The sequence below is a fragment of the Eretmochelys imbricata genome, chromosome 6 (assembly GCF_965152235.1).
Source record: "Eretmochelys imbricata isolate rEreImb1 chromosome 6, rEreImb1.hap1, whole genome shotgun sequence".
NCBI classification, from domain to species: Eukaryota; Metazoa; Chordata; order Testudines; family Cheloniidae; genus Eretmochelys; species Eretmochelys imbricata.
Window position 1 is genome coordinate 67,479,727 of NC_135577.1, and position 14,517 is coordinate 67,494,243.

Here is a 14,517-nt window from a genome sequence, read left to right on the forward strand (position 1 = left end):
TTTTCCCCTTGTTGGCCAAATATAAGCCTGATTCTTCTCAGAGTTACACCAGATTTACCTGGTGTCACTCTATTAATATCAGTGGAGTTACTCCTGATTTACACCAATATACAGTGGGCCTAGTTAAGTTTTCTTTTGCCTCTCTACCAGCTACTGCTGATTTCCTGAACCCATAATTCAGGAGAGCATCCCAATTCAGGACTGCACTTAAGCATGTACTTAATTTAAGGCATATGATTAAGTCACATAGAATTCAATGCGACTTAAGCACATGCTCAAATGGTTTCCTGAATGTGTATGAATTTAGATTTATGTACGTATGGACTTCTGGGGTAAATGGGTAAAATTCTATGGCCTATTATACAGGAAGTCAGACTAGATTATCTAACGGTCCCTTCTGGCCTTGGAGTCTGTGAATTTATGAACCAACATGTATGTGTTTAAGTGCTTTCCTGAATTGGAGCTATTGCGATAATGGGCTAAAGGTTATCTGGATCCAAACGTGAGCAGCTTGGGCCTATCTCTAGTTATTTCCATTGTCCTAACAAATAACTAGTTTCCTTTTATGAACTGCCCTGACAATACCTAGACTTCAGTCCTCTGCACTGTGGAATGCTTTCAGGGTTAACAATCCATTGAACAACTGTGGGATGGTTATCCTTTATGAAACAAGGAAGGCCGGAAAATACCCTCCCTCCTCCTCCACCCAGCCATCCCACAAAAGCAAAGTGTGCAGGCAGCAGGCAGCTGCTATCAGAATGGGAAGTTGTCGATTCCAGAAACTTTCACAGTATTGTATTGTAGAAAGTACACTGAGGAATACGTGGAAACAAGTCCAACGCTGTTTTATTAGTAGAGCTCTGGCAGTCTGTTTCACACCCTGATACAACTCTTGCTTTGGCCCTTCCTGTTCCTGCTATGTGGTGGCTTGTAAGGGAGACACACACCACACATTCATATCATACTTTGCCTACAGAGACAATTTACCAGTATTAATTTTAGTGTTTTGAGCTTTCCAGGTTAAAAAAACTGATGCAATAATTTAGTTCTTAAACTGAAGTTATAATTAGTGTGATTTAATTGTTCTCTTTATTTGTTTCTCCTATCAGGAAAACTTAGCAAGACTGCAGAGGGCTTTTGCAAGGAAGTGGGAATTCATCTTTATGCAAGCAGAGGCCCAAGTGAAGTAAGTATTCCCAGTTCAGTGAACTGGAAGAGTCTTTAGAGCTTTGTTGGGGAAGGGATTGGATTAAGAGAATGTTTCCCAGTTAAAGTCTTTGCCCAAATAACTCGAGACTTATTGGTAAATTCTAGTCCCTGTCACACTGGAAACAGCACAGGACTAATTCACAAGATCACATACCCTGAGGAAAAAATGCCAAGATAAAGATGGGTCTAATTGTCTGTGCGCAGGTCTGGAAGCCAGGAACTCCTGAGCTTCTTGCTCTTGTTCAAGTCTCTTACCATTTGTGCCTCAATTTCCCACTCAGCATAAGTGGAAAGAATAATACCTTCCATGCAGGTGTATGCGTTAATGTTTGTAAAGTACTTTGAAGATAAAAAGTGCTGCCATTTCTGCAGTAGCTGTACAGTCCTGCTGCACACAGTATATTTGTTTTGCAAATATCCCCAATTATTTTTCCCACTGAATACACCAAATCCCGGAAAACTCAGTTCTATTGTGTCCATACTAACTGACCTCCTTTTGCTACCAAATCATTGTGGACTATTATGTAATACTATTATGTAATATGAGTAAGGCTTACTCATATTTTACAACAAGTAATTTTTTTTTCACCCTCCTCCTGTCATTCCACCCAGAACTGGGAATCTACTGTTTGCCTCCTCTTTACCCATGATCACAAAGTGCAGTCTCTTAGTAGTATATGCAACATGACATTGCTACTGCCACAATAGGTGCATGGTTCTGGGTTTGTGAAATTAGGGTGCTTAGAAGTCTGCATGTCCATGTTGCAGAAGGAGTTGTCACATATGAAAACTACAAGGAAGATGAAGGTGACATATTAGTGTTACAGAATACAGATATTTGTATTCTTGGGAAACACCAAAAAAGCAGAGGGAATTTGCACTTTCAGAATCAAACAGCAAAACGAATGTTACAAAATGAAAAGAGATTGCTACTTCTTATTATGTATATGTATATATGCATGTGTGTGTATCTATATTTGTAGTACTTTGTTGATTAACACTGTAATTACATTGTAATTATGGACCATTTAAGAACATGGTAATTATCCTTAAAATAACATGGTAATTAAGGGATTATTTCAGTTCAGAATATTAGTATTCTGATGAGATGAGAAAATTGGAAGTTACAATAATAATTAGTCTTTGAGATGCTTAAAGGTTCACTGCCAAGATAGAAATCATAAACAAAACTATGTACTTCTGACACTAGTAGCATAGATTATTACAACTGGAAGGATTTTAAGTCTTATTTTCTTTTCACTATCAATGCTGTTTGTTTACTTTTTCTCCATTTCATTCACTTGGAGCAGTAAAACTCAACTGGTCACTATCACTTCCTGTCACTAGTTGGCTTCATTTCTTGGTTTTCAGGCACTATTCCAGTGCTGTTTGGGCTTAGGTTTCCAGCACAGCAGAGTAAGATTTAAACTGAAAAACTACAAGCATCTGGAAACGTTATTTTTCATATCAAGTTTTGTACTCCCCACCCCCATCTTGCATATAGCATTCCATTGGTGTATTTACCTGTAGGCTGGACATGCCAAAGCCCTGGGCAGCATTAAATGAGCAGTAATATTCAATGTGGACTTCAATGAGAGCTGTGGTCGCTTCATGTTTTGAAAATCAGGCCACCTGCTTAGTGGGTTTAGTTGCAATGCTTGAAAATCATGGTCTTAATGCAATTAATTACACTGTATTTTCATAATCAATATTTCTAATTTTTTAAAAATTGTAATCAATGGCACATTCTTGGAGATTGTATATATATAAAAAGCCCAGATCCTGGATTGTGTTGCAACCATTTTATGCTTTACTACTAGAACAAAGCAGCCCTAAAGTCGGTGTAACCAGCCACAGGAGGATTACCCACTAAGGGCATGGGAATCTTCCAGTGGTGTAAAGCTGTCATAACATCTCCTATTCAATCCCGTACACCTTTGTCTGGCATAAGGGGCTAGGCTAGAAGAAAGTGGGCTGTATCTGAGGGCTTGTCTTCACTATGGGGGTAAGTCGACCTAAGTTACACTACTCCAGCTACGTGAATAACACAGCTGGAGTCAATGTAGCTTAGGTTGACTTACCCTGCTATCTCTATTTTGCTGCATTGACGGGAGATGCTCTCTCATTGACTTACCTTATTCTTCTCAGGGAGCCGGAGTATTAGAGTCGACTGGAGAGTGCTCTGCTGTCAATTCAGCGAGTCTTCACTAGACATGATAAGTTGACACCCGCTGCATCAATTGCAGCAGCATTGATCTCCCCGGTTGTGAAGACAAGCCCTGAGTCTCTTATCCTCAGCTGCCATGCCCTAGGCCCATTGACAGCCACCTGAAGGCTGCTCTAACTTTATGCTAGCTGACCCAGAACTGGGGGAGCACAAAGCCTTTGCATGCTGTCCTCCCAGGTTGCACTATGTGCTCCTCATCTGCAGCCAAGGATCTGGGTCATTGTCTCAGCCTCATGCTGCTATGTTCCAAGAGGTGATGTTATAATTCCATTTATAGGTCAGGCTGGGGATCAACAACTGATCGCAACCTCTCCAACAAGGGGTGATGGTGATAAAGACAAATAACTAATAACCCCCACAGTGGTGGATTTTCTCCCACCTACTACTTTAAATTATCATTTTAAAATAGTGTCAATAAAGATGCTGAATTGAGAGCTTTAGAAACGGACGCCCTCTGTAAGGAACAAAACAGGTACAGCATATGTAGTGCCAGTGTAGGCTTCCACCACACTCCTCCATCAACATGCTTCAGACATGTTCTAAAGGGACCACATTATGCTTAAGCGGGATTGTTCATTCTCCTTGCCCCATTCAGTCTCTGACTTGTCTTCTGAAATTCTTTAAAAGGGTATCCGTGCCAGTTTTGATGGTGTTACTGGTATTTATGATGTGGGGAATCTGTCCATGAAGAATTTGCAATTGTTCTTAGTATGTCCCACGTGGAACAATTTTGTGAAGTCATGTGTTTTTCTGACTTGTTGGATCCTGATACAGGACAGCCATTAAGTTAATGCATAACTGTTAAGTAAACTGACTTCAGGGGGACTCCTCACATGTTTAAAGTTAAGCACCAGTTTAAGTGCTGTGCTCGACTGGGACTGGGAAATCTGGTGTCAGAAAGGCTATTCGCTGCCAGGTGCAGAGCAGATGTTAGCAAAAAAGTTCTCTCATTGAAAACAAAAGATCGCTTTCGTCAGGCTGGTGGAATGACCCTGCAAATCACTTGGCATCTGGAATCTGACTTTTCTGTATGGAAATATGTGTCACTAGAACAGGAGTACTGGATACTGCTGTCAGTTGGGTCCAAAAATCCAGGGGAAAATTGGGAGCAAGTCAGAAAAGTGAATCATAGAATCATAGAATATCAGGGTTGGAAGGGATCCCAGAAGGTCATCTAGTCAACCCCCTGCTCGAAGCAGGACCAATTCCCAGTTAAATCATCCCAGCCAGGGCTTTGTCAAGCCTGACCTTAAAAACCTCTAAGGAAGGAGATTCTACCACCTCCCTAGGTAACGCATTCCAGTGTTTCACCACCCTCTTAGTGAAAAAGTTTTTCCTAATATCCAATCTAAACCTCCCCCACTGCAACTTGAGACCATTACTCCTTGTTCTGTCATCTGCTACCATTGAGAACAGTCTAGAGCCATCCTCTTTGGAACCCCCTTTCAGGTAGTTGAAAGCAGCTATCAAATCCCCCCTCATTCTTCTCTTCTGCAGACTAAACAATCCCAGTTCCCTCAGCCTCTCCTCATAAGTCATGTGTTCTAGACCCCTAATCATTTTTGTTGCTCTTCGCTGGACTCTCTCCAATTTATTCACATCCTTCTTGTAGTGTGGGGCTCAAAACTGGACACAGTACTCCAGATGAGGCCTCACCAATGTCGAATAGAGGGGAACGATCACGTCCCTCAATCTGCTCGCTATGCCCCTACTTATACATCCCAAAATGCCATTGGCCTTCTTGGCAACAAGGGCACACTGCTGACTCATATCCAGCTTCTTGTCCACTGTCACCCCTAGGTCCTTTTCCGCAGAACTGCTGCCTAGCCATTCGGTCCCTAGTCTGTAGCGGTGCATTGGATTCTTCCATCCTAAGTGCAGGACCCTGCACTTATCCTTATTGAACCTCATCAGATTTCTTTTGGCCCAATCCTCCAATTTGTCTAGGTCCTTCTGTATCCTATCCCTCCCCTCCAGCGTATCTACCACTCCTCCCAGTTTAGTATCATCCGCAAATTTGCTGAGAGTGCAATCCACACCATCCTCCAGATCATTTATGAAGATATTGAACAAAACCGGCCCCAGGACCGACCCTTGGGGCACTCCACTTGATACCGGCTGCCAACTAGACATGGAGCCATTGATCACAACCCGTTGAGCCCGACAATCTAGCCAGCTTTCTACCCACCTTATATTGCATTCATCCAGCCCATACTTCCTTAACTTGCTGACAAGAATACTGTGGGAGGCCGTGTCAAAAGCTTTGCTAAAGTCAAGAAACAATACATCCACTGCTTTCCCTTCATCCACAGAACCAGTAATCTCATCATAAAAGGCGATTAGATTAGTCAGGCATGACCTTCCCTTGGTGAATCCATGCTGGCTGTTCCTGATCACTTTCCTCTCATGCAAGTGCTTCAGGATTGATTCTTTAAGGACCTGCTCCATGATTTTTCCAGGGACTGAAGTGAGGCTGACTGGCCTGTAGTTCCCTGGATCCTCCTTCTTCCCTTTTTTAAAGATTGGTGCTACATTAGCCTTTTTCCAGTCATCCGGGACTTCCCCCGTTCGCCACGAGTTTTCAAAGATAATGGCCAATGGCTCTGCAATCACAGCCACCAATTCCTTCAGCACTCTCGGATGCAACTCGTCCGGCCCCATGGACTTGTGCACGTCCAGCTTTTCTAAATAGTCCCTAACCACCTCTATCTCCACAGAGGGCTAGCCATCTCTTCCCCATTTTGTGATGCCCAGCACAGCAGTCTGGGAGCTGACCTTGTTAGTGAAAACAGAGGCAAAAAAAGCATTGAGTACATTAGCTTTTTCCACATCCTCTGTCACTAGGTTGCCTCCCTCATTCAGTAAGGGGCCCACACTTTCCTTGGCTTTCTTCTTGTTGCCAACATACCTGAAGAAACCCTTCTTGTTGCTCTTGACATCTCTTGCTAGCTGCAGCTCCAGGTGCGATTTGGCCCTCCTGATATCATTCCTACATGCCCGAGCAATATTTTTATACTCTTCCCTGGTCATATGTCCAACCTTCCACTTCTTGTAAGCTTCTTTTTTATGTTTAAGATCCTCTAGGATTTCACCATTAAGCCAAGCTGGTCGCCTGCCATATTTACTATTCTTTCGACTCATTGGGATGGTTTGTCCCTGTAACCTCAACAGGGATTCCTTGAAATACAGCCAGCTCTCCTGGACTCCTTTCCCCTTCAAGTTAGTCCCCCAGGGGATCCTGGCCATCCGTTCCCTGAGGGAGTCGAAGTCTGTTTTCCTGAAGTCCAGGGTCTGTATCCTGCTGCTTACCTTTCTTCCCTGCGTCAGGATCCTGAACTCAACCAACTCATGGTCACTGCCTCCCAGATTCCCATCCACTTTTGCATCCCCCACTAATTCTACCCGGTTTGTGAGCAGCAGGTCAAGAAAAGCGCCCCCCCAGTTGGCTCCTCTAGCACTTGCGCCAGGAAATTGTCCCCTACGCTTTCCAAAAACTTCCTGGATTGTCTATGCACCGCAGTATTGCTCTCCCAGCAGATATCAGGAAAATTAAAGTCACCCATGAGAATCAGGGCATGCGATCTAGTAGCTTCCGTGAGCTGCTGAAGTCGTGGATTGTTTCATTTCTTTATTTTCCCAGAATTGACAGAAAAAAGGATAAAACTGAAAGGAAAATTTTGGACAGCCAAGAAAGAGCATTTTGGGATGTGCACAGGCCAGTGGTAAGTCTCTTTTTAAATTATGCTACTTCCAAACCTAGCAATGTGGATATGCTGCATGGAGAGGTTAGCTTTAAAACTGCTGAACGGATTTTCTTCACATTTCAATTGTCCATTAGGAGATCTTCAGAACAAGCCAAGTTTGAGAACAAAATTGTTTCAAAAGGTTTAGATTTGTGCATGCACAACATTTCTGATTTTAACATAAAGTAGAAGTGTAAAGGGTTTTTTTTCATAAGTAGAATTCAAAAGCAGTTAAACCAGTTTTGTTCAAGTTTTCTAGAAAAACTCAGTTCTGAGCTGAGACCAGGTAATTTCAGCCTGAAAGGAATTTGCGTGCTGAAATTGTGTGCTGAAGTTATGAGCAAATAAATTGGATGCTGAGATTCAACTTAACATAGTCTCATAGACTCATAGATATTAAGGTCAGAAGGGACCATTATGATCATCTAGTCTGACCTCCTGCACAATGCAGGCCACCGAATCTCACCCACCCACTCCTGCGAAAAACCTCTCACCTATGTCTGAGCTATTGAAGTCCTCAAATCATGGTTTAAAGACTTTAAGGTGCAGAGAATCCTCCAGCAAGTGACCCGTACCCCATGCTGCAGAGGAAGGCGAAAAACCCCCAGGGCCTCTTCCAATCTGCCCTGGAGGAAAATTCCTTCCTGACCCCAAATATGGCAATCATGATTCAAAAACTGCACATTTGGGTATGATATGAAGTGATGTAAAAGAAAAAAAAATTAAAAAATCACAAGTACATAAGTTACAGAACCAAATGATTAACGAATATGATTTGTAGTACACACCTTAAAGAAAGCATTTTGAAAAAGATCCTATTGTGCATTTTTGTAACAATATTTGTGCTGCAAGCAAAGGATGAAAACTCTGTGTTTTATTATTGCTTTCCAGTGGGAGGAGGTGGTATGTACATTGTTAACATCAATGGTAATATTATGAATGTCCCTTTCTTAGCCAGGCTGCGTGAACACAACAGAAATGGACATCAGAAAGTGTCGCCGTATGAAAAACCCACAGAAGGTTAAAAAGGTCAGGGTGTTTTTTTTTTCAGAACAGTAACAACTATGTTTTACACCAACAGTATGTTGCTTCTTTCAAATGAGAATTTCAAAGTAATTTACAAATATTAATTAAGCCTCTACATTTGTAAGTAAGTTTATTATGTTCATTTTACAAATGGACAGGTACCAGTCCAAGTCTTGGCAGAGCTGAGAACAGCACTAGGGAGTTCTGACTCCCAGACCCCTGCTGTAGTCACTAGACAGCACTCTTTTCGAATTAAGACCTGATTATTTTTTTTCTTTTGCCTGGGATAGTCATCATTGTCATTTAGTGACCACAGAGCTCCCATTTTAACAAATATAGACAAACATAAATGAACTGTTGCATATCAGCATGATGGTCCCAAACATGTCAATATGCTGGCTATTAAATGTCATCATAACCTTTCAATGTTTCATACAAATATCAAATAAAGAAAAAAAATAATTAATTGAACAAAAAGATGCCTGCTATTGCCTTCAATACCTGACAAATAAATGCACTACCGGTGATTTGATGGTGTTTTACTGTTTTGTTGTTGCTGTTGTTCTTTAAGGTTTGTGGAAAACTTGGCTCATTGACACCATATTAACCCTTTTTTTCGGTGTATCAAAGCCTCAGGGTTAAAAGTTATTACTGTAAGTTCTCTTAAAGTTGTTTAGTATCATATTTAAGAGACACTTGAGTTAGAATATGATTTCCACCCCCCCCCATCTCAGTTACTGATCCTATAAACATAAACACACCTGCATAACTTCATGCACATCTCCCTGAAGCCTGTATACCCCCAAAAATGCATGACAAGCAAAGTAACACTTCTCAAATATAAATGTCTCCATTCATTGTGGAAATGCAATAGACTTGTAGAGTAGAGCAAAAAACAGTTATTTTATATCTAGGTAAGAGTGCTTCAGGCATAAGAAATAGAGGGTTTGATTGACTGAAAATGCGGTAATTTATAATAAGCAAGCAGATATTGAGAAATTTTGAAGTAAGTGTCAAGATTTGTTAATCAAAAGATACATATTAGCAGAGCTGAAGCCTTCATCAAAAATATGAGTTTCATAAAATGTAGAAGTTTCACTTTTGCAACTAACATACTAAAGTAGGGAATCAGAAGAAAAACTCTCTCATGTACCTCTGATTATCAGGCAGAGATTTGCATTTGTTCTCAGTTGGGCTCGTCAGAGAGAAATCACAATTTTCAATTAACACAGCTACAGCTATTCGCCACTCAGGTATTTGTATATACAAGCTCATTTATGAACTTTGTTCCAGATTTAAGAGTTATTGATCTCTGAAAAGGTAACAGTAGACAGTTGCTGGCTCATTACTTGATTGTTTTCATGCACAGATTTTCCTTAGGTATGTAACAATAATACTCTGTAATTTCTCGTGTTATTTGTTTCAGTCAGTATATGGGGTTACAGAAGATTCTCAGTCCCAAAGCCCTGTACATATGCCCTCCCAACCCATACGAAAAACTACAAAAGAGGACTTCCGAAAACGAGTAAGTAGACTGCCTTAGAACAACTCCTCCAAGAACTGAGTACTTTATTTTCAAAAAGATGTTTATATTTTTATTGAAATATCAGTAAAGCCAGAAACATGCTTATGTTTCCTGGTGCAAAACAACAGAAATGTAAGGTGATGTTGGCATGCTTTGAACAAAGTAGCATATATCAAAAGCTAAATATGAAAGGGGACATGCGGGTACATTGAGATGAATGCTACATGTCATATTCTCTTTTCAAATTAACAGAGTGGCTCTCAAGTCCAAAATTCCACTCACCTTACCTGCCTACAGACAGCATTTCCCAAAAAATGTTACAAATTTGTGTGGCAGGTTTATTTTAAGTAATTATAACTTTTAAATATGTTCCAGTCATCCAATCAGGGAGAAAATGCAATGCCTTGTGACTTTTGTGACCAGTCCCACGCCATGAATAGCAAATAGGCAACACAAACAGTTTGTGAGCAACCCACAGTCTGAAAATTATTTGCCAAAATATTTGGCAAATACTTTCAAAGAATGAATGCATTCAACAAAAAATCAGGACAGGTTTGCAAGGAACCCCCAGCCAAAAACTCAACCAAATGTATAAAGAATTCTATGTGGGTTATACTGTGTCTAGCCATAGTTTTGCCTCTCCTTCAGGTCGCCAAGGATACTCAAAAAGTGGGTGGTATTGATAAGGCAGGAAGACGTATCCAAAGCAGCTGGAGGTTCTGCTCATTCAGTACTGCTTCCACAGGCAGAGCTTCCAGGGAACTTCCAGTAGGAATAAAAGCTGTTTTCTGTAGTAGAGCCCCCCAGGGGAAGACAGGCACCATACCACCAATGTGTAGCAAGAGTTGAATATTAAGGGGTAATGCAGTTATGATCAGAATCCCTCCAGGGCACAGCCAACCCTACGAATGCAGGCAGGGAGGGGCAACTTACATGTCCCTGTTCCAGCACAAGTAAATCTGTCCCACTGTTGTGTTCTCTGACACCTGTGAGAGAACCCATGGTTACTCCTTGCAAACTGATAAGTCACTTGAAATGCAAAGCCAAGACTGTATTGTGACACAATCAGTGGATGCTTTAGAAAGGAGCGCCAGAACCTGTCTAGAACTGTGGGGTGGGGGGCACTGATGTCACAACTATGGCCCTACGCCCTCTGCTCCTCCTCTTCCCCTGGGTTCCCGTTCCCTGCTCCCCCTCTTCCCTCAAGGCCCTGCCCCCTGGCCAGGATGCCTGAGAACAGCCCCCTGGGGCATGTCACCCAGGGCAGGTGGTGGGTCCAGGGCTCCCTACAGTGGCCTGGGCTCTCTGGATGCCTCTTACCACTGCCCGGCTCCAGCTCGCAGAGGAAAGAGGAGGAGCAAGGGGCTGGGCCCTGTGGCAAGGCAGGGATAAGGCCACCTCAGCCCCCCTACCGGGAAGAGGCTGGCCTCGCAAGCAGCAGCTGCCCTTTGTGGCTGGGGAGCTGATCACCTTATCAGCTCCCCCACTGTGAAGCGCAACCTCTGCCACCACCTCTCTGCGCCTGCCCGACTATGCTCATGTTAAAAAGGGGAGGGGGGCATTGCGCCCCTGGCCTCTCCGGTTCTAGCACCCGTGGTTCTAGATCTGCTCGGTTGTTAATCTCTTTTAATCGTCATCTCTTTCCCCAGATAACCTTTCTGAATGTGCAGATAGACAGACACTGTTTAAAAATGTCCAAAGTAGCTGAAAGGTGAGTTTCTTGATTTACATTATTATAATACTCTTTTGTTGATATAGTATTTCTATTCATCATCTCAGATGATCAACTTTGACATTTTTCCATAAAGTTATGGTGCAAGGCTGTGTACAAAGGATGATAGCAGTTCCATTTCAGTTACAAAATTTCCCAGTTCATTTTGTATGAAAAATAATTTTTTACTGCTCTTTACTCCTGTTAGCCAGAGCAGCTCTGGGAGAATGAGCTGGATTCTCTTCTGAATCATGCATCATCTATAAAATTGCCAATGCAATTTCAATTGCAGGGCCAGATTCTGCCCACACTTACAGCTTTTCAACCTCACTGAAGGCACTAGGGTTGCACCTGTGCAAGCCAGGGCATTCTTTTAAGACAGTGGTTCTCAACCAGGGATCCATGTTCCCCTGGGGGTACACAGAGGTCTTCCCAGGGATACATCAACTCATCTAGATATTTGCCTCGTTTTACAACAGGCTACATTAAAAGCACTAATGAAGCCAGTACAAACTAAAATTTCATACCAACAGTGACTTTTTTATACTGCTCTATATACTATACGCTGAAATGTAAGTAAAATATTTATATTCCAGTCAATTAATTTTATTATTATAGGGTAAAAATGAGACCGTACGCAATTTGTCAGTAATAGCGTGCTGTGACCCTTTTGTATTTTTATGTCTGATTTTGTAAGCAAGTAGTTTTTAAGTGAGGTGAAACTTGGGGGTACGCAAGACAAATCAGACTCCTGAAAGGGGTACACTAGTTTGGAAAGGTTGAGAGGCACTGTTTTAAGGCATTAGGGTCACACAGATGCAAATGATGGCACAATTTATCCTGTGGAATCTTTATTGCTGGTGATGAAGCATGAGCCAGAAAAGAACCATCCCAGTGAGTCTGCAGGGCTGGCAGTTAGAAAACAGCAGCTTAGTTACTTGTAAACTGAGAAAATTTGCAATGGAATTTTTGATACAAATAGGGATCCCCATAATCCTATGTAGAGTTGTTTTGCAGAGCAGAACTGTACTGTTATCTAAAGCAATGGAACAATGATCATTATATTTTTTGCAGTACCAGGTGAAGGCTGGTCCTTTATAGAAAAATAATTAAATAATTGAGAAACATTGGGAATTTGCCATGTTTAAAACAAATTAAAAAGACATTACCTTGCAAAGTGCTGTGCTTCACAGAATCAGCTCCTGCCTTCAACATATTTATACGGAATTAGGCAAATTAAGAAGGCACATGCTTAAAAGTAAGTTCCCTGTTGGGTCATCAAAACTAACCATTTAAATGGAAATGTAACTAATTAAAAAGAAAACGTTCAAATGTTTCATAGGACCTTGCATAAATGTAATGATATTTTGCTGTACTGAAAATGATCACATCCATATTTATGCTCTAGGCTTTTTGAATCCATTCTTCCCCTTGGCAGTTAGTAGCTGAATTTTGTGCTTTATAGTAAAGGTCATTTTGCATAGATTTCACCCATAAAGATGTTGATATCATGAGGTAGTAACAATCTCCAGACAGGTAATTTGTAGACAAACAAATTTATCTTTTTTTATAATTTTGCAAGAATTGTATTAATTCTGAACAATAAAATCAGCAGACCTCATTAATTTATTAACACTGAGTATACATGTTCCTCAAGTAGAGCTGAACTGTCGTTATTAATAGTAGTATTTATTGATGCCAAAATTTTCAAAAGTAAATAGTTATTTCAACTGGAGCTAGACAGGAAATAGTTTCCTGTCCAATGAGAATTTTAGAGATTTCAAGACATTTTCCCATCCCAAATTGGGACAAGTCGAAATCTCAAACTTGTTTACAAACGGATAATCTGGAAAAAAAATTCAGATCAGGTCAATCGAAATGTTTTGTTTCAATCATTTCAAAACATTCTGTTTTTATTTCAACAATTAAAAAACCAGGAACAAAAACCTTTAACTAAACTAAACTAATTTAACTAAAATTTCAAAATAAAAAGTGTTTTCAAACCAAAAAAAGAAACTTTTGTTTCAAAAATGTTCTTGACCTATTAATTTGGCGTATGCAATCCAGTTAAGCCAAGACAGAGTGTTCTTATCAACAGTGTTCAAGGCATGAAGACCTCCAGGAAGAAAAGGTCATTGTTCTTGTCCTGAAGTGTACAGTCTAAGGCCTATCCTGCTCCCACAGAAGTCAAAAGGTGTTGTACTATTTGCCATAGGTAACTGTAAGACATAAGGAAAACAGATACAGTAAAACTTCAGAGTTACAAACATCTCAGGAATGGAGACTGTAACTCTGAAATGTGCATAACTCTGAACAAAACATTATGGTGGTTCTTTCAAAAGTTTACAACTGAACATTGACTTAATACAGCTTTGAAGCTTTACTATGCAGAAGAAAAATGCTGCTTTCCCTTTTTTTTTTTATAGTAGTTTACGTTTAACACAGCACTGTGCTGTATTTTCTATTTTTTTTTATTTAATCTCTGCTGCTTCCTGATTGCATATTTCCGGTTCCAAAGGAGTTGTGTTGTTGACCGGTTAGTTTGTAACTCTGGTGTTCAGAACTTTGAGGTTCTACTGTAGCAGACATTGGAAGGCAGGGGGAAGGATAAGAGTTGCAGCAATAAACCCAGGAGGTTACTTTAGTAGGTTTATTATAAGGTTACATGTTTCTTTTACAGTCAAATCTTGAGATTTGTTCTGGCGTTTAGAGGCATAGTGAACGGGGCCAGGAAGAGAATCCCAGACGTGGGGAGGTACACTGAATGAGGTGCAAAGACCAGAGCAGGAGAAGATAATAAATGGGGTGATTAGTTACGTGGCTGGACAGAGGAGAGGGTAGATGAGAAGGAATGAGCTGATGTGAACAATTATCTGAAACAACGAATGTTGTCTCTCGAGTCAGCATGTAAAATGCTGAACACACAAGGACCAGTTCTGTTGAGTAAGAAGGTGCCGTTCTTACAGTCACTGTCAGAGTAAGTCCACACTTTAAGAGATTAATTCAGCTGACAGTGTGGCAGTTTAGCATGCTACAGCACAACAGAGACTTCCTTCCTGTGCTCTCCATTAGACAG

At 41.0% G+C, this 14,517-nt stretch overlaps 1 protein-coding gene across 1 annotated transcript in view; it reads left to right on the top strand.

The window, feature by feature from the left end:
• The window catches only part of RGS6 (regulator of G protein signaling 6), a 449,956-nt gene that overhangs the window by 373,712 nt on the left and 61,727 nt on the right, over positions 1–14,517 (top strand). The window contains exons 7-11 of the mRNA XM_077819976.1: positions 1,110–1,186; positions 7,077–7,158; positions 8,134–8,208; positions 9,632–9,730; positions 11,380–11,441. Of these exons, the coding sequence (XP_077676102.1) occupies positions 1,110–1,186; positions 7,077–7,158; positions 8,134–8,208; positions 9,632–9,730; positions 11,380–11,441 (395 nt within the window). The remainder of the gene's footprint in view (positions 1–1,109; positions 1,187–7,076; positions 7,159–8,133; positions 8,209–9,631; positions 9,731–11,379; positions 11,442–14,517) is intronic.